Source organism: Pan paniscus, chromosome 10, assembly GCF_029289425.2.
Source record: "Pan paniscus chromosome 10, NHGRI_mPanPan1-v2.0_pri, whole genome shotgun sequence".
Lineage (NCBI taxonomy): Eukaryota > Metazoa > Chordata > Mammalia > Primates > Hominidae > Pan > Pan paniscus.
Window position 1 is genome coordinate 125,629,882 of NC_073259.2, and position 20,204 is coordinate 125,650,085.

The 20,204-nt window shown below is 46.2% G+C and overlaps 1 protein-coding gene across 2 annotated transcripts in view; it reads right to left on the reverse strand.

Moving 5' to 3' along the window:
- Positions 1-20,204, reverse strand: part of KSR2 (kinase suppressor of ras 2) — a 518,358-nt gene that overhangs the window by 114,607 nt on the left and 383,547 nt on the right. For both annotated transcript variants that reach the window (XM_063593706.1, XM_063593707.1), the window contains 2 exons: positions 14,654-14,723; positions 11,469-11,552 (listed from right to left, as the gene is read on the reverse strand). In XM_063593706.1, coding sequence (XP_063449776.1) covers positions 11,469-11,552; positions 14,654-14,723 — 154 coding nt within the window. The remainder of the gene's footprint in view (positions 1-11,468; positions 11,553-14,653; positions 14,724-20,204) is intronic.

Below are 20,204 nucleotides of genomic sequence, written 5' to 3' on the forward strand. Positions count from 1 at the left end.
TCTGAAGGCTTCTCGCAAAAAAAAAAAAAAAAAAAAAAAATCACGAAACCAAATCCTTGCCCCCTTTGCAGCAGGGCTTGGTTCACTGCATACCCCAACTGAGCATTCTGGTCTCATGTGAGTTCCCCTGTGGTCTCTTGTTTGAGCCAATGCTTCTAGAAATGCCTCCGTACGCTCCAAGTGCAGGATATCAAAACAAAAAGTGCAGGTTCACTGCATACCAACTGAGCATTCTGGTCTCGTGTGAGTTCCCCTGTGGTCTCTTGTTTGAGCCAGTGCTTCTAGAAATGCCTCCGTATGCTCCAAGTGCAGGATATCAAAACACCCTTTCCCTCACTGCTAACAGCTCAGTGGGGTCTAGCTCTTTAGTCTATAGCTAACCACAATACAAATGAGCAAAGGGCGGTAGGAAGTATTGACATATAAATCAGACCTCGGGCTCCAAGGACATCATGAAAAATCACCAGGAACCCCCAGCAATTTTCTCTCCATAAAAGGACACTGTAAGGGAAGCTGTAAATGTATTACTTGCTGTACCCTCCCTCCTCTCCTCTCCCTCGCCTTCCCTGAAAAAGAAGAAAGTGACTGTAGAGTCTTCTTGGCTCTCTGAACCCAGAGGTGTTCATCACAACACAAAGATCCATTTGTCGTCTTTCAATTCAAGAAAGGATGATGGGAGCGTGTGGCAGGCTGGGGGAGGGATGAGGAAAAGCTTTGGTCCAGGTTGGAATTGAGACCAAATTCTTATACTCTGTTCTGCTTGTTTAGTTAAAGGGCAAGCAGAGTGACATGTAGCATTTATTGCCGGCCTGCTGTGTAGCCAGCCCTTTGCCCATGTAAAGCGGTTAAAAGTCTGGGATCTTGAATCTGAGCGATCAGTGGGTTTGAGTAACAGATCCACACACCGTGACACTTCGAGCCAGCTGTTTACTTCTGAAGGCCTCTGTTTCCTCATCTGTAAAATGGGGGTAATAATAGACCCTACTTTCCACAGTTGTGGCAAGGATTAAATGAGATCATGCATGTAAAGTGTTTAGCAAAATGTCTGGCACCTGGGTGAGCCCCCAATACATGATAGCATCATCATAATTATCATCATCATTATCACATCTAATCCCACCTCAGCCCCCAGTAGAATTATAAGCATCCCTCAGATACAACTATAATTAGACCTAAATTTTTGCTTATCATAGGTAAAAACGCATATATAGGATGATTAACTCCCATTATAATTATTGCAAAAACTGAAGTGTTTCTATTAATAGAAAAGTAAGTTCAAGATTCAAGCTGGTGATCTCTGAAATACTTGCTCATAATTATATCCTGCCAATATCCTGCCTGTTGTACAAACTCCCAAAGCTTCCAGGAACTTCGCAGCAGCTGCGACATCAGCACTCATCATTTCCCCACTTTTTAAGGTCTGGGTAAATTAGTGCAATGGCGGCTCAAACCAGCCATGGCTTACTTCACACTTTTATCTCCTCATCACCTGTGGCTGCAGCGATTTTGCAAAAAAATTGGACATTTTTAGGTAAAATATATTTTGATGCAAGAACATAGGAGAGCAGAATGCACAGGGCAAGAGAGAAAATCAAGATGTGCTTGGTTTTGCTGTGTTATTTGACATTTTCACTTGGATTTTGATGTGTACAAACCCAAGTGAAAAGATCCACTAACGCTGCAAAAGTCAATTGAGAAGTGCATGGCTTATTTAAGTAAAAATTAGTAAAGTGACTGTTTACATAAAAAGAAGTAGGTACAAGCATGTCTGGCCAGCTACTGCAGGCAGGAGGAAAGAGGACTCGTATAAAGGCCATGAAAACACCACTGAAATACACTGGAAATCTTGCGCTGGTTAACTCAGGCTTCCAATCACCATGTCTTACCTTACTAGGGGAACGAACATGGGTCTCACTCCTACAGAAGTGGGCAGTAACCTCAACTGGAACATTGGAACATATAAAATGTCTTTAGTTAGTAAAGACCTACGTCTATTGTTAAGGTGGCTAACCTAGGCCTGACCAAAGGGTTTCTAGGCACTTGGGAATCTCAGTGCTAAACCTCAGAAAGTCCCAGGCAAACTGGGATGGTTGATCACCCCCTTGTATAATAGGGATTATAATGCCTATATCACCCTATAACTACAGAGTGGATCACCCTGTAGTTCACCCTATAACCTGAAATATATATAAGGATTCACCCTATAAGTTGACTGTTTGAGTAATGAGTCCAAGCACAGGTCAAGCAACTGCAAGTTCACATTCTAAAACTGAATAATGCACACCATAGACCCATGGCTTAGGAATGAGTAGCTCTCTCCTGGGGGCAGTTTGGACCCCCAGGGAACATTTGGCAATGTCTGCAGACTTTTTTTTTTTTTTTTTTGAGACAGGGTCTCGCTCTGTTGCCCAGGCTGGAGTGCAGTGGCGTGATCTCGGCTCACTGCAAGCTCCGCTTCCCAGGTTCACGCCATTCTCCTGCCTCAGCCTCCCCAGTAGCTGGGACTACAGGTGCCTGCCACCGTGTCCGGCTAATTTTTTGTGTTTTCAGTAGAGAAGGGGTTTCACTGTGTTGGCCAGGATGGTCTCAATCTCCTGACCTCGTGATCCGCCCGCCTCGGCCTCCCAAAGTGCTGGGATTACAGGCGTGAGCCATCTGCAGACGTTTTTGATGGTCACAACTGGGAGTGAGGAGGGGGTACTACTGGTGTCTAGTGGGTAGAAACTGTAGATGGTGTTAAACATCCTCCAACGACAGGACAGCCCCCACAACAAAGAATTATCTGGCCCCAAATGCCAATAGTGCCAAGGTTGAGAAAAACTGAAATAAACCCTATAACATGTCTTCCAAGAAGTTGGCTGATTCAGAAAATTCTAAAAGAAAAGCAGAGAACAAGAACTACAGAAAAGGCGAAAATGGGCTAAAATTTTCCAGAACTTCGATGTTGCTTCAACCCATGGAAGCGATTTAGTGGGTCTGTTTCTTTTTATACTTTGCATTCATATAAAGTCGGGTTTTGCAATGAAATAAATGCTGAACAACGTATTTAAAGATTCTAATTTGAAAGAATTCTCAAGTCATTATTATCGGGGCATGAACATACCTCATCACATGGAATGAATGTGTTAGCCTCACTGTGTATCAGAGAGGTTTAGAAACCTTCCCAGAGTCACACAGCGAGGGAGTGGCAGGGCCAGGACCTGAACTCAGCTCTCTCTCTGCAGTCTGTATCCTTGCTGTTGTTTCACTGTCATAAGTTGAGTTTTGTAGAAGCAGATCCTGAAATGAATAATCTTGCAAATGATTTATTGAGGGAGTATGCTCAGAAGAAACCTATTCCAGCCAGGCACGGTGGCTCATGCCTGTAATCCCAGCACTTTGGGGAGCCGAAGCAGGCAGATCACTTGAGGCCAGGAGTTTGAGACCAGCCTGGCCAACATAGTGAAACCCTGTCTCTACTAAAAATACAAAAATTAGCCGGACATGGTGGTGAGCACTTGTAATCCCAGCTACTCAGGAGGCGGAGGCGGGAGAATTGCTTGAATCTGGGTGGTTGAGGCTGCAGTGGGCCGAGATCATGCCTCTGTACTCCATCCTGGGCAACAGAGTGAGACTCTGTCTCAAAAAAGAGAAAAAGAAACCTATTCCATTGTGGAGGAAGCAAGGTTGGGAGTAGGGAGAAGCCAGGCATGGATGTGGTTTCAGGTGAATCCAGTCTCAGCCTCATCCCATGAGGATCTCTGCAGGAAAAACTGTACCCTAAAATCTATTTGTCTCAAGGTAAGGAGGCTGGGATTTTGCACCCCTGAAAAAGGTAGTCACTGGCTCTGAACCACCTGGGGAAGGGGGAGGGGCTTAGTCCCAGGTACCTGGGTGAGGCAGCTGCAAGGTACGAGCCATTTGCTGCAGCCTCTGTAGCAGCGGCTGGTCAAAGAGATCACTGGAAATCTGATCAGAACACAAGATGGAAGTGGGTGATGTCAGACTGTGACCGCTGGCCGCTGAGTTTATAATAACATCCTGTCTTCAAAGCAGAGGAGTGAGCGCTCCTTGGTCCTAGGGAAGAATAAGCCTCAAGCATCTATGAAGTACTCTGAAATCCCTTAGTTGATCAGACCCTTCGAATCTAAGGCCCTGAGAGCAGGTGACGCAGAGAATATCACAACTCCTAGTGTGTGTTCCTCACTCTGCCACCCACAGGAAGGGTGATCTTGACACCAGCATGCTCCTCCCCGTGGTCCTGTCCTTGGCAAACAACTCACTCTTGGGATGATGAGAGCCTGAGTCCAAGATCGCTTTTCTAGGAGTGGGTCTGGCTAGGCACTGAGCAACGCCTCCCACCCCCATCCTATCCCTGCCTGGAGCCTCAGGTAGCAGCAGCCTGAATCATGGCAATAACTGGCCCACCCTGCAGCTGCAAAGCAGAATCCATCTCCGCTCTCCCCTAGTCCCTGCCTGGTGCAAACAATTGCAAAATATGCTCAAGGCCTTTAACATCCCAGTCCAAGCTTTTGCTCAGGCTGTTTCCTCGGCCCAGAGCACCTTGATGCTGCTTCGCCTGGCTAACTCCTCTTCCTTCAAGGCTTAGCTTCAAGGTCCTCCAGCAGAGTATCCTGATGTGCATTACTGCATCCACCCGACCTTGATGTAGCACCACAGCACTTCCACACTTAAGTTCAAATACGAAGTATCTGAGAGGCTTAGTAAAATGCACGTTTCTAGGCCTTATGCTCAGAGCCTGGTCCAGGAAATCTGCAGACGGGCTCAGGAAGCGGCAATGTTAAGCTTGCACCTTGATCCCGAGATAGGTGGGGCCAGGGCACACCTTGAGAACTGACAGTGACTGTGAGCATCTCGAGAACAAGTTTGTCTTTTTCACCCTCATACCCTGAGTGGCAGCAAAGAATCCCCACATGCTCAGAGATGGCTGAACTAACCAGAACCAAAACATAATCTGAGAAGAGAAAATGGGTAGCTAAAACAAGCATAGGAGACAGTTGAAATGCTACTTATCCACTGGTGGTTTTGGAAGATGTTCCCCTCTCTTCCACACTCCAGCCCATTAAAAAAAAAAAAAGAAAAGAAAAAGGAAAAAGCACCTCTGTTTAAACTCTCATTTTCTAGAGCAGGTGTCACCCAAATCACGTTGTGCATTTTCCTGCAAGAAATGCAGATAGGGGTAGAGAGGTTTCCAAGGAACCAGATCTTAGCTCTGCAGAAACTTGTGGAAGGACCCTGAGAAGGGGGAAGAATGCAGATAACACATGATTGAAGGCTGGGAAATCCATCAGCATCTTACTGCAAAAGCAAACTTCTGCCAGCTGAATCCAGTTATCAGACAATATGTGAATTGTGCTGACATTCTACACTCAGAGCTAAACTCCATTCCGCTCTCATGAACCTATTAGATGAAAATGCCTCAATTTAGATAACTGCAAATTGCTTTCGGAGTCTTAATTTCCTATTAGTTCATTAATCTCTCTATTCAGAATGCCAACAAGACAGCTAATGATAATTCCGGAGGAAGTGGGCATTAAATCGGAGCAGGAGGGAAGGGGGTTAGACATGAAGGAGATGTTTCTGGCTTCCTGGGTGGAGGGGTACCCCAAAGTTAATTCATAAAGTTAGTAACAGCATTAGCTTACATTAATTAAACACTTCTAATGGACTGGGTACTAGGATGAACATGTCATTGAACAATTACCTTACCTGTTTTTTGTTGTCGTTGTCGTTGTCATTAAGCAATCTAGTAAGGTGGATATTATTATCCCCCTTCTACAAAACAACTGATACTCCAGGGAGCCACACAACCAGTTGGCAGCAGAGTCAGGGTTCAAATATAGGCGTGTCTGACCTGCAGCCTGTGTTCCTATCACATGTTATCTTTTTTTTTTTTTTTTTTTTTTGAGATAGGGTCTCACTCTGTCACCCAGGCTGGAGTGCAGTAGTGCAATGTTGGCTCACTGCAACCTCCACCTCCTAGGTTCAAGTGATTCTCCTGCCTCAGCCTCCTGAGTAGCTGGGATTACAGGCGCCCATCACCAAACTCAGCTAATTTTTTGTATTTTTAGTGGAGATGGGGTTTCACCATGTTGGCCAGGCTGGTCTCGAACTCCTGACCTCAAATGATCCACCCGCTTCAGCCACCCAAAGTGCTGGGATTACAGGCATGAGCCACCGTGCCTGGCTCCTAATCACACGTTATCATTTGGTCTCATCACACCAATATTTACTGGATGAATTTGCTGGGGAGATGATGATGAAAAAGATTCCTATCTATAGAGAGAAGCTAAAGCATGTAAGAACAGAAGAGCCTGAAAAACCGTCAGCAAAGACTTACACAAACATCTCACATTATGAAATGTCCAGCTGGGCAATAAAGCTTGATTTTGTTTTTTAAACCACTACTTCTAATGTAGGGTGGTGGTTTGCAAACTGGGGTCCAAGGGCCAGCAGCCTCAGCATGGCCTGGGAACTTGATAGAAATAGACGTTCTAGGAGTCTGCCCCAGAGGTATTGAACCTGAGATTCTAGGAGTGGAGCCCAGAAAACTGTTTTTTTTTTTCTTTTTAATAAACCCTCCAGGGGATTCTTGTGCACACTCAAGTTTGAGAACCATTATCTAGAAAATGAAAAGTAGCTCAGGAAAGAAATTTGGAGATCACCTAGAGAAGTGTTTCTCAAACTTTAATGTGCAAAAGAATCACTAGGACTGTATCAGCCTGCTTTCATGCTGCCGTTAAAGACATCCCTGAGACTGGGTAATTTATAAAGAAAAAGAAGTTTAATGGACTCACAGTTCCATGTGGCTGGGGAGGCCTCACAATCATGGTGGAAGCCCAAAGGCCGCGACAAGAGAGAATGAAAATCAAGCGAAAGGGGTTTCCCCTTATAAAACCATCAGATCTCTTGAGACTTATTCACTACCACAAGAACAGTATGCAGGAAATGGCCACCATGATTCAATTATCTCCTGCCGGGTCCCTCCCACAACACGTGGGAATTATGGGAGCTACAATTCAAGATGAGATTTGGGTGGGAACACAGCCATTGCATTTAAGACCATCTTAAAATGCAAATTCTGATTTGGCAGGTCTGGAGTGGGCCCCGAGAATGTGCATTTCTAGCCAGGTGTCAGGTGACGCTGATGGTGCTGGTCCAGGGACCATGTGTAGAATAGCATGAGGCCAGTCCAATCCCTGTCACCCAGGGAGTTTCTGGCAGTAACAGAACTGGATTTGCTCTGGGTGAAAAAAAAAAAAAATCACTCCCTCCAGGGAAGGATCAAATCCAGGCTTCGGGAAGGGCTTTCAGAGGACAGGAAATGACCCAGATCACACACTACTACTTTTGCAAAGTTCTCACTCAGGTATGAGACCATCCCTCACCACTTTAATTGAAACTGCAGCCCCCATCCTGATCCTTCTCTGCTTTGTCCACCTTCTTAGCCTCTTGCATCATCTTATCATATGACCTAATTTACTAATTTACTTACTGTCTGCCCAACTCCTACCCATGCCCCGGCATAGAAACTAGGGAAGGGATTTTGTCTCTTTTATTCACTCTTGTTTCCCCAGCGTCTAGAGTTGTGCATGGTGTATATATAGCAGGTGCTCAATAAATATTAGTTGAATAAGTGAACAAATGGTTCCGCTCATTTTCTACAAGAAGCTGCCTCCCCATCCTTGGTGTCACCTCTCTGAAATGTCGCCTGTCACGGCTCTTTATGTGTACACTTTCATTTTATTGACATTCAGTTTCCATAGGTGTGTCTCCTGTAAACTCCTTGACAGTGGGGTCTGTACATTTCCCATTTCTAGCCCTCATCCAGCCCTTCTATCAGCTCATAAGAGCATCCAAAATTCTGCCAATCTTTGAAAACACATATAAATAACCCTCTATCCTCACTATAACTAATGCAAAAACTGCAGGAATTTAGTTGTAGAACACATCTCAGCTTCAACTGGTGATATTAGCAATGCATGCTCATAATTACGTACTGGAGATAGCTCTCAATTCTGTTGTAGTTTCTGCAAGCACCATGTCAAAACTCCTGAAGCATGTCAGATCTTCATGTTTTGAATTTTTGGTTTTGAATTTTGTCTCTTATATGCCAGGAGTCCTTTTTGCACAAGATGGAATAGGGAGGAATGTTCTCTGATAAAACATTGCCATCTGGAGCATGGACATTTAATTGACTCCTTCCAACAGCCCTGTGGTGGGCACTAATGTCACACTTGTGTTGTAGAGAGAGACACTGAGCCCTATGATGGCACACCTCTGCTTAAGCTCACACAAGAGTTTAGTAATGGAGCTGGGACCCAAACTCAGTTCTGACTGCTTCCAAAGTCTGTGTTCTTGAAGCTTACCCCCCACCACCCTATCCCTATCCTTCCCACAACCTCCTCTCCCAATCCTTGGCAGGGCCTAAGGCTTTGCTCATGACTTTTAGAACAGAGAGCACTAGCAAAGGCTACTTCTGAGTTCTGCCTCTAGTGCTGAAAATTAAAACAGCTTGGGAGTGTTCAGCCTCACTACCCCAGCTACATCCCTGTCATCTAATTACCTGCCTTCAAAGCCTCCGCACGGCAGGTATGAGGATGTAAGAGTTGCCATTACCCCCATGGAATGTGGTGGGACTAGATACAGATGAGTCTGTATCTTCAGACTTCAGAGCTGCTGGTGTATGGAGAAAATCAGTCAGCCTGGAGGCCAGACCTAAAGGCCCAGCCTTGTGCCTTTTGTTGTTAGAAAGACCACCTGAGAGCCTAGGTTCACAGAGGACCAAGGCAAGGAAGGTGGCCTTGAAGTACTAATGCTCGGTAATTATTGCCCCTGCTTCTCCTTAAAAAAAAATTTTTTTTTGAGACAGGGTCTTGCTCTGTTGCCTAGGCTGGAGTGCAGTGGTGCAATCACAGCTCATTGCAACCTCAAGCTCCTGGGCTCAAGTGATCCTCCTGCCCCAGCCTCCCAAGTATCTAGGACCACGGTATGTGCCATCACTCCTGGCTAATTTTTTACCTTAATTTATTTTGTAGAGATAGGGTCTGGTTCCGTTGCCCAGGCTGATCTTGAACTCCTGTCCTCAAGTGATCTTCCTGCCCCAGCCTCCCAAGTAGCTAGGACAACAGGCATGTACCATCATGCCTGGCTAATTTTTAAATTTTATTTATTTGTGTGTGTGTGTGGATGGGGGTCTCACGATGTTGCCAAAGCTGGTCTCAAACTCCTGGGCTCAAGTGATCCTCCTGCCTCAGCCTCCCAAAGTGCTGAGATTACAGGCATGAGACTCTGCATCTGGCCTGTGCTTCTCTTTATACCACTGGGGCTTAAGGCTCCTCACAACTCCAGGAGGAAAGGATGCTCAACCTTATCATTACTCAGGTGAGACTGCCAGGTGGAGGATATGGACAGGGGTGGGGCAGAGTGGGTAGAGTGAGAGCTTGCCCTTGCCGTTCTCTCACTTCTATCTTGGGGCAGGGATGTGGGGAGGCCTGAAAGGGCCTAAATGAGAGGCCTCTGACTGGACTAGACAAGGAAGAGCAAGCCTAGAGCAGAAGGAGGAGTTCTCAGAATCTTTTAAACTAAATGACTTCTATAAGGCAAACAGATGCACATTCATCTGTAACTATTACATAAAGTTGACTGTTACTATTTTATAGTATTGGACCTGAAGGGGTATGTAATACATGTTCACAGAAGGAGAGAGAGAGGGGGGGAGAGATTGAGGCCAGACAGCAAGGCATTGCAATTTCTTACAAAGGACTGGACTGAGCCAGGCACTGTGTTATGTTCTCAAGTGTGCTGATTTATCAAATGCTCACTGCCACCCAAGGCAGGCAAGATTATTATATTAGTCTGTTTTTATGCTGCTGATAAAGACATACCCATGACAGGGTAATTTATAAAGAAAAACAGGTTTAATGGACTCACAGTTCCAAGCGGCTAGGGAGGCCTCACAATCCCGGTGGAAGGCAAAAGGCACTTCTTACATGGCAGTGGCAAGGGAGAATGAGAGAACCAAGCAAAAGGGGTTTCCCCTTATAAAACCATCAGATCCCATGAGACTTATTCACGACCACATGGACAGTATGGGGGAAACCACCCCCATGATTCAATTATCTCCCACCAAGTCCCTCCCATAACATGTGGGAATAGTGGGAGCTACAATTCAAGATGAGATTTGGGTGGGGACACGGCCAGACCATATCAATTATTCCTTTCACACAGATGAAAATACTAGGGACAGAAATGTGAAGTGACTTGCCCAAGGTCAGGCAGCTGCCAAGTAGCAGAGCCAGGATTCAAAACCAGCTTAGTCTGACTCCAGAGCCCACATCTGGCGTCTCAGTTTTCTTCTTCCTCCCTACCTTTTGCTAGCCATGACCTTGAATGGGGGTGTGGAAGAGAAAGGAAGCTTGGTGAGGCGGAGCTTGGGTGGTATGGCCTTCTCATCAAAACTCCAGACCAATATGATACTACAGAAGGTGAGCAGAAAAGGAATTAGGGATCTGGGTTCAGGTCCTGACTGTCACTTCTTCACAGTGACTTTTCATTGCTAGACTCAGCCTTCACATCTGTAAAATGGGGATAATTACAAGGCTGGTTTAAAAAGGTACCATGAGGAGAAAGAAAAAGGAGAGAAAGGCTTGGGAGCCAGGCACGGTGGCTCCCGCCTGCAATCCCAACACTTTGGGAGCCTGACGGGGGAGGATCACTTGAGGTCAGGAGTTCGAGAGCAGCCTGGCCAACATGGTAAATCCCAGTCTCTACTAAAATTACAACAACAACAACAACAACAAAAAGCCAGCATGGTGGCACAGGCCTGTAGTCCCAGCTACTCAGGAGACTGAGGCAGGAGAATTGCTTGAACCCGGGAAGTGGAGGTTGCAGTGAGCCAAGATCACACCACTGCACTCCACCCTGGGTGACAGAGCAAGACTCCATCTCAAAAAAAAAAAAAAAAAAAAAAAAGAGACAGAGAAAAGGAGTTGGCAAATTCTAACTCAGGGATCAGCAAATTACAGCTGAGGGCCACAGCCAGCCTGCAGTCTGTTTTTGCAAATAAAGTTTTATTGGAATAAATGAAGTTGTCAAGACTGTTTCTGTATTGTTTACGGCTGCTTATGGTCTGCAAAGCCTAAAATATTTACTATCTGGTCAACTCGAGTAAGAATTTGCCAACCCCTGGCCTTAGATGTTACAAAAACGAGAAGTATCACTGTGCCTCAGCACACAGCATTAGACATTTCCAGGATCTTCCATTAACTCTGGTTCTTATTCAGAATTGCTCTCCCTTGACCCCCTACCCAAACTTACAGGTGCGTTTCAAATGTATTTCTGAAAAACAAAGCAAACAACTCTCCCAAGAGTGAAGAAATCAAACTCCCAAAGGCTGTTCAGTGCCCTGCATGCTTCTAGCTGACATCGGGTGCTGCGAAAAGTCACTGCAGGGCACAGTCACTTACTTGCAGTTTTTACACTTGAGGCCAAAAAGCATCCCTTTCCCACAGACTGTGCACGTCTGAGACATCCAGTACTTGGTGGAAAACCTGTGGAAAAGAGACAGAAAATGTTCAAGGTTAAGGAAATGGCGACTGACCTATCTCTAGAGGGATGAAGTACTTGAAGAGCAAGCACATGAACCCTGGATTCCAGTCCTGTTTCTTTCGAGCTGTGTGACTTAATCAAGTTGCTTAAACCACTGGAACCTCAGTTTCCCCATCTGTTAAGTCCAGATAATAGTAGTATTGACCTCATAGGTTGCTGGAGAGATTAAACGAGGTCAGGCATGTCAAGGGCTTCGTACAGTGCCTGGTACATAGTAAGCACTCGATAAACTGGGTTGTGACTATACTATTACCTTGAACTTTCGTAAGGGTCATTCATTTGTTCAACAAATATTGCCTGGTGGCCTACTATATGCCAAGGTCGGTTCTGGGACAGAGCAATGGATAGGGCTGGAACTGCCTGTAGAAAGCTACAAAGCAAGGTGGAGCCTCTTGGGGGACCAGCTGAACCATCTCCCATCACTTGCCGGTCATATCACCTGGGGAGTATCAAAGGGAGTCCTCCCCTCCTGAAAGAGCTGAGACCCCAAACCTTAGTGGCAGAGAAGAAACCTTGAAAGTGAAAGCCATTCAGACCATCAGCTCATCTCGCTCTCCAACCCCATCCACTTGCTGCAAACTTGAGCAGTTTGGAGGTCTCCCGTGTACAGTGATAAACCAACTGGAGCAGAGATGCATTCGATTAACTCCCTGGGCACATCTCCCCTCGATATTGCCAGGGTGCTTTCTTCCCCAAGAGATATGAGGCAGCAGCAGGACTGGGCCCAAGAAAAGTACTGAAGGTTGCCAGGTCACAGTTAATTTTAATTTTCAATTTGTGTCGCCGTCAGCAGGAGTTATATCTAATCTCCACTGCCTCAGAGTGTCAAAAGGGAAATCGGAAGTGATTATATAACTTGGAGTCTGAGAATTTCGAGGGAAAGGTTGCATCCCTCTGCTGGACCGTTTTGCCTGATTTGGGTCAGTCACTCTCCAAACAGAATAAGCCACAGCCCAAAGCCTCCAAATCTAAGCAAATAGCAACATTCTGAGCAAAGACGCTTACTGCCAAGAAAACTCTCCCTCTCTGGTTTTGGATTTGTGAGTTGGTCAAGCCCCTTTCTTTCCCTTCAGCAGAGCCAGTGAGTTTAGCAGACTCTGTTTTGCAGAATTTGGCAGCTCTGGGGAATGGCGGCGACGGAGCGTGTATTTCACTCATCAGCCAGCCACATAGGAGTGGCGGACAGGCTTCATAAGCAGTGGGTGACAGTTTTTTCTCCTTTCCAGACCTCTCTTGTGCTTGGGATCAGCTCTGCCTCTTCCCCAGCTCTGGCTGAAGTGACTCTGATGGCAGCAGATGGGATTTTAATTTCATTTCTTCACCAAGGCTGGGGTGAGTCCAGTTCTCTCTACCTCCTGGCATTAAGCCCAGGGAGAAACATAGGGAGAGACTGAAGAGTAGCAGGTTATCCCAAGTCTCAGCTCCTCTGGGAAGACATTCCTAAAATTAATAGGTTGTTTCCCTCCTCTGGGCATCAGCTTTTGAATCTTAGGGACTACCAGAGAGCCTGGGGGCTGGGCGATCTAGGGGGTGGGGCTGAGCCAGGGGCATGGCCAATCCAGGGGCCGAGCTGAGCCAGAGGAGTGGCTGACCCAGGGGTGTGGCCGAGCCAAGGGCGTGGCTGAGCCTGGGGCGTAGCCAATCCAAGAATGGGGATGAGCCAGGGGCAGGGCCAGTCCAGGGGGCACGGTGGATCAAGGGGCGTGGCCAATCCGGGGTGGAGCAGAGCCAGAGAGCAGTGAGGAGGAAAATACAAAAAAAGGCCCTTGTCTTTGATGCCTTTCTCTCTGCAGCTCAAGGCCTGACCATTGACGTGTCTATCACACAGTTCTCACTGCTTCCTCCAACGTTTTCTCATTTAAGTCTTAACAACTATCCTGTCAACATACTTCTTTCAAAAACTGTTGATGAGATGCCATTCCATGAGTCCCCATCGTGAGAATGCTCACCTCCTCCATGCCCCCAGCTATGGTGATGCACCTGCCCCTGATATCACCCCACCTTGTCACCCTGATCTCTCCATACTGTCATGGTCTGTTAACTATCTGACCCTCCCCTAGACCACGAGCTCCCCAAGGGAACAGGCCTTATGTCTTGGTCAGAGCTGCAACCGTGGCACAGAAACTCTGGAAATATAAGAGGAAAGAATCCATGAATAGGGGAACGGGTCCTCCAGTGAGTTCACAGAGGCCCTGGTGCTAGGAAAACTCAGCAGGGTGTCAAAAGAACACAAAGTACTGAGGCTAATTAGCTTTTCAACCTATCGCTTAATCTTCCAGGGCCTCAGTCTGCCTATCTGTCCAATGGCCATGAGCACACTTGCCCCGCTCACCCTGCTAAGTTTGTGAGGAAACTGCAACTACCCAGACAAAATGGGGAAAGCTAATTCAGGGAGTTAAAGGACTTCTTATAAGGGATGCCTGGTATATGCAAACCCCCTCCCTAAAAGGGCAGGTATAGCCCTGGAGAGGTTGTCCCATGCACCCAGCAGGGCTAGAGCTCTGGACTGAACTCCACCACACCAGAGAACGTGCACCTGCAGTCTTGTGTATTCTGGGTGAGAAGACCAAAAATTAGGACATAAAGCATTAATCTTCAGAATGATACTGTTTATTAAGTGTTTGCTATGTGCCAGGCCCTGTGCTAAGCACTTTACATATATTATCTCATTTAATCTGCACAGTCACCCTATAGGTAGGCAGAATTATCTAAGGAAAAAATTGAGCCTCAGAAAGGTTAAGTAACTTCCTCAAGGTTGCAAAGCTTTACTAGCTGGGATTGGAACACGGGTCAGTCTGACTCCAAAGCCCTGGCTTTTAACTGCTATGTGCTAATTTTATAAGGGTCAGATTAGTAAGAAGCAGATGTCTCAGTCCCCTGGTTGCCACTTTAAAGTTTAGCCGAGCAGAGGAGAAAGGGACATGGTGATGTAGGTGCTGGAGCTCAATAGCCTAGCCTTCTCTCACCCCAGGGCAGGGGCCAGAGCCCCCACCCCTCACAGAGCTGAGAAGTAGGCACCAGTGCACACAGGAATCCAGCCTACCTGTGCTTGATGGAGTTGCCGAGATCTCTGCGAGGGATCTGCGGGGACCAGCGTGGCACTGACAGTGTGTCTACAGAGAGAAGAGAACAGCCTGTTACACAGAGGGTCAGAGACTGGGGTGGGCTCTGGCAAGCCCTGGAAGGAAAAGGGGGGCTCGTCACCCTCAGGAAGGATACCAGTTGCCATCACTTGCTAAACCAAAGCCAAGTGGAACACTGGTTTAGCTTGTCACCTCAACTGACGCAAGGGCCCCTGGGCAGGGCTGCCAGGGGATGCCTTAAATGAAGCCAGCTGTGGAATGAATAAAAGTGAGCATCACTTCCATTTACGGAGTGCTTGGTGTGTGCCAAGCATGTGCTAAGTGATTCGCATGACTTAGTTTGCTACATTCTCAAAACAAACCCAAGAATAGGGGTTGCTAGCGTCCTCACCTTACAGAAGAAAAAACTGAGGCTTGGAGAGGGGAAGTCACTTGCTCTAGGTCATATACCTTAGAAGCCGCACAGCAGCTGTGATTTTGGGTTCGAGGAACCTGAAATGAACATGTGCCCTTGCATGAAAGTTAGAGTGCAGTGGATTCCCAGTGCCAGCCATGCAAGTGATGCTTTTCTCATTTCTGCCATGCCTCTGTACAACTGCCAAGTTATTTATTTAACATTTTAGGCTGACTCCAATTTTTTTTTGTTTAAGTACACTTATTTTAAAAGCAAACCCTATGCAGAAAGCCATATCAATTTCTGTATATTATAGATAATTATTTTAATAATGTCCAACCATGTACCACCTAAAGTTATGCTAGAGTAAGTAGGTGGATGGATGAGTGGCTAGATGGGCAGGATGGATAGGATGGATGGATAGGCGGGTGGGTGAGTAGATGGATGCACAGATGGATAGGTGGGTGGGTAAGTGGATGGATGCATGGATAGATGGATAGACGGGTGGGTAGATGGAGAGGTGGGTGGGTGAGTGGATGAATGGATGGATAGGTGGGTGGGTAAGTGGGTGGATGGATGAATAGATGGATAGATGGGTGGGTGGATGGATAGATAGATGGATGGGTGGGTGAGTGAGTGGATGGGTGGGTGGATGGATAGATAGATGGATGGGTGGGTGAGTGAGTGGATGGATGGATGGATGGATGGATGGATGGATGGATGGATGGATGGATGGATGGACGTATGGGTGAATGGAAAGATGGGTAGATGAGTGGATAGACAGGTGGGTGGGTGGATGCATGATGAATGGGAATGAGGAAGAAACAAAAAAATGACTTCAGATGAGATGCCTGTCCCCATCTGGTCTCTTCTTTCATCCCTTAGGCTAAATCTCAGCAAACTGTACTATCACTCCATTACAGACTGAGTTCTGGTTCTCCTGAAGACCCTGTGCACCAGGTCCCACCTCCGCCCTACTGCCCATTGCCCACACCATCCTCCTGGCAGAGCTTGCAGGCCCCAGAGAGCTGTGAAACAACGGCAGCAAGGAACTCGTCCTGCTTGTGGAATCTCCAGGGGACAGGGAGAGAAGAAGCAAGTGTCTGACCCTACACGCCCGTTCTCATTTCTCAGGCCAGATGGATGGAGCCAGCTCCCCGTTTTTGGAGCTGCAAATGCATGCCTCATTTTTCACAGCAATTGTTATGGAGTGGCACTCTCTTCGGGGAGTCGGGCATGTCAGAACCTATCACAGAGCATTTAACCCCCGACCTACTCGCTCCTCTATTCTGTCTAATGACACCGTCGGCAGCCGTCTGAAAGCTGTTTCCAGAAATCCCAATTCTGCCCTTGTAAAGCTGGGATCCTTTATGAGAGAGCTAATGATTTTCCAAGCCCCAAAGGGCAGAGAAAACCTAAGAGGGAGACAGCATGATTTATCAATCAGAATTATAGCCTGTGGGATTCCTTTAGTTTAACTAAAAACTAAATGTCATCAACCTCAAGCACATTTTACTACTTGTTTCCATTTCTGAGGGAAATAGAAAAGACAAGAGAAAAAAAAAATTTTAAGAGAGCATTCTTTCCATTCCTATCTCTTTTGGGGACTGAAGTCAGATGTGGGAGGAGGGATTCCACCCATTAACTCCTTAAGGTGCTTTCTCCAGTGCGAGGGGTGGGTGGGAATGGGAGGATGGCGCTGGGGAGGAAGGGTTAGCGTCCTCACAAGGAAATCTACAAAACTAGGAGTGCTAAATGGGTTTCATTTCAGGGGCCACTAGTAGTGGCTGCCCAAAGAAGTGTGTCAAAATGGATTCTGAGGCTCAACAGGAAAGGGCACTGAAACTGATTAGCAATGTCTGCCATGGGTGAAGAATAAGATTGTATCAACAGGTCCACATACATTTTCCACCTCTGCAAGAGCAGGAACCACATCTCATCTTTCCATCACCACCTCAAAGCATCGTGCCTGAAGCAAAGTACTTAATACATGTTTGCTGAATCCAAGATTATTATAATAGAAACACCAAGTTTATTGATTACTCAATAGGTGCTAGGCATTATGCTATGCATTTTATACCTGGAAGCTATTCCTCTGTGTGGTCAGGCTATCATTATTCCCGTTGTGCAAAGGAAAACAAAAGGAGCTCAGAGAAGTGCAGTGACTTGCTAAAGGCCACACAGCCAGGCACCTGCAGATTCTCAATGAATAACTCTGCAATTGTTTGAAAGTCTTCCAGGAGCCCCCGCACCCCCGTTCTCAACCAGAGGAGTGCTCTTCCCCCAGGGGATATCTGGCAATGTCTGGGGACATTTTTGGTTGTCACACTGTGTGTGTCTGTGTGTGTGTGTGTGTGTGTGTGTGTGTGTGTGTGTGTGTGTGTGTTACCAGCATCTGGTGGGGAGAGAGCAGGGATACTGTTTAACATCTTATAATGCACAGGGCAGACTCCCATAGTAAAGAATTAAACATCCCAAAATGTCAATAGCACCAAGGTAGAGAATTCCTGATCTAGATGCTTCTCTGCTTGTCTAGCCAACTCCCTCCCTTATTATCACCACCTCTCCATTAAAAATCCCCCAGATGGTGCTTCTGAGGCTCAACTCAGCAGAGAACAAATCCTCTTTTATTATAAGCACATCTCACTATTAGGTTCATAGCCTAGTTATTCAGTTATTCTCAATTACAGCTCCTTTCAAAAAATAGATGTAATTAAGTTTAGTAGTTTGGTCTCATTTCCCAATATCTGGTTGAAGGGGTGAATTCTGTCAATTACATTAAGTGGCTGCAGCATCATTAGTCTCAAGCAATAATAACCTCCACACAGCTTCCTACGTGGGCAAGAAGATTTGAACTTTGAGATCCTCTCTTTGCTTTCTTCGTTTGGATTTTATTAAACTTGGTAATGCAAGCCTTAAAGCAATGGAAAACTGTTGAAAGGGAAGGGGAAAAAATATATGAAAATCCAGGCCTTATCATAACAGAGAAGGCAAACAACATTTACAGCAATTAAACCGATACAGAAACTTCTGCTTAACAATCAAAGCACCTATTAAAATGTCTCCATAGCTGAACAAAAGCTTCTTTTCTACTCTAATTTTCTGAAAACAAGTCATGCAGACACAGAGGCAGAATTTTGTGCATCCCTGGTGCCTATGGTCTCAGGAGTAGAATAATAGACATTTCTCCGTAGATATTTTCATTTCTAGTGCATAGAAAGAGAAAGAGGTGGAAGGAGGGAGGTTTCTTCTCCCCTTGCACAGGTCTAGCTGTTGATGTCTTCTGAGAAATGCATCTGCCCAGAAGGGGCTTTGCACAGAAGAGGGAAAAGCCGGGAACCCTGGTCTTTGGAATCACCTTAGCAGTCAGAGGGATAAACAGAAGGCCCAACAGCAGGAACCAACATTAACAAAGCATCCACACCACACACAGCTTCTTGATGAAAAATCAGGCTCTGACCTGGTGAATTTGAAAGCTCCCTGACGGATGAGCTAGGCACGGGAAAAATACGTGAGGATATACACAGAGACACAGGTAAAAATGGGTGACGATAAAGGAAAGGAAGAGGAGGAGAAGAAAGAAGAAAATAAGAAATAAGAAAAATAGGGCCGGGTGCGGTGACTCACACCTGTAATCACAATACTTTGGGAGGCCAAGGCAGGTGGATCACCTGAGGTCAGGAGTTCGAGACCAGCTTTGCCAACATGGTGAAACCCTGTCTTTACTAAAAATACAAAAAATTATTTTTGTATATGGCGGGCACCGGTAATCCCAGCTACTCGGGATGCTGAGGCAGGAGAATCACTTGAACCTGGGAGGCGGAGGTTGCAGTGAGCCAAGGTCGCACCATTGCACTCCAGCCTGGGCAACAAGAGCCAAACTCCGAAAAAAAGAAAAAAGAAGAAGAAAGAAAAGGAAAAAGAAAGAAAGAAAGAAAGAAGAAAAATATAGTAGATCTGCTGTCTGTTGTATTACCGTGTGCCAAGCACTACTGTCAAACAGACCCTTGACATATATTATCCCATTAATACAAACACTACAGAGTATACACACACATAGCGTAACAGCCATGATCATTAGTGCCATTTCAACAAGGAAATTAAAAAGTTATCCCGACTGCCCAAGGTAAATGCAAGTAAATGCCAGAACAGGGATTTTTAATTGAGCTGTGGCTCAATTAATGGAAGTGAATTTCATCTCCCTTTCACAGATGGGAATATTGAGGCTTAGAAGCAATATGCAATTGTCTAGAGCTGATAAGTGACTGAGTTGGGATTTAAACTGCAGACAGAAACAAACTGGATGCTTTTAGTCCAGAGTTCCCTCCAACACCCTGCTCAACCCATCCTATACTGCCAAGGCCTCCTACCTACCTCTGTCTGGGAAGGACCAAGGAGGCCTGGGAAGTGATGTAATAGCATAATGCTCCTCTCCCACCCAAAAGATGCCCACGTCCGGATCCCTGGCACCTGGGAGTATGTTATCTTATCCGGCAAAAAGAGATGCTGAAGACGTGATCAAGTTAAGGATCTTGAGATGGAGAAGTTACCCTGGATTACGCGGGTGGAACTAATGTCACCATAGGGCCCTTATAAGATGGAGGGAGGAGGGTGAGAGTCAGAGGTCAGAGAAGTGGACGTGACAATGAAAGCCGAGGTCAGAGGGATGCAACTGCTGGTTTTGAAGGAGGAGGGGGGACAGCCGCCAAGGCACATAGCTAGAAAAGGCGAGAATGGATTCTCACTTAGAGCTTCCAGAAGGAATCAGCTCTGCCGACACCCTGATCTTAATCCCATTGGCATCCATTTCGGACTTCTGACCTCCAGAACGGTAAGATAATAAATCTGTGTTGTTTTCAGCCGCTGAGTTGGTGGCCGTTTGTCACAGCAGCCATGGGAAACTGACACAGCACCTATCTTGTTCCAGGCATGGTTTCAAGGGGATACAGTGAACAAGATAACCATGTTTCCCGAGTTTAGAGTCTACAGGGGGAAATCAGAAAGTAAATGAGCCAAGAAATAAGAGTCCATGAGGAAAATGAAACCGTACCAACGTTGGGGTTGTTTTAAGGCAATGGGAGCCCCGATGTGCGTTAGAATGGAAGCAGCAGGACGCT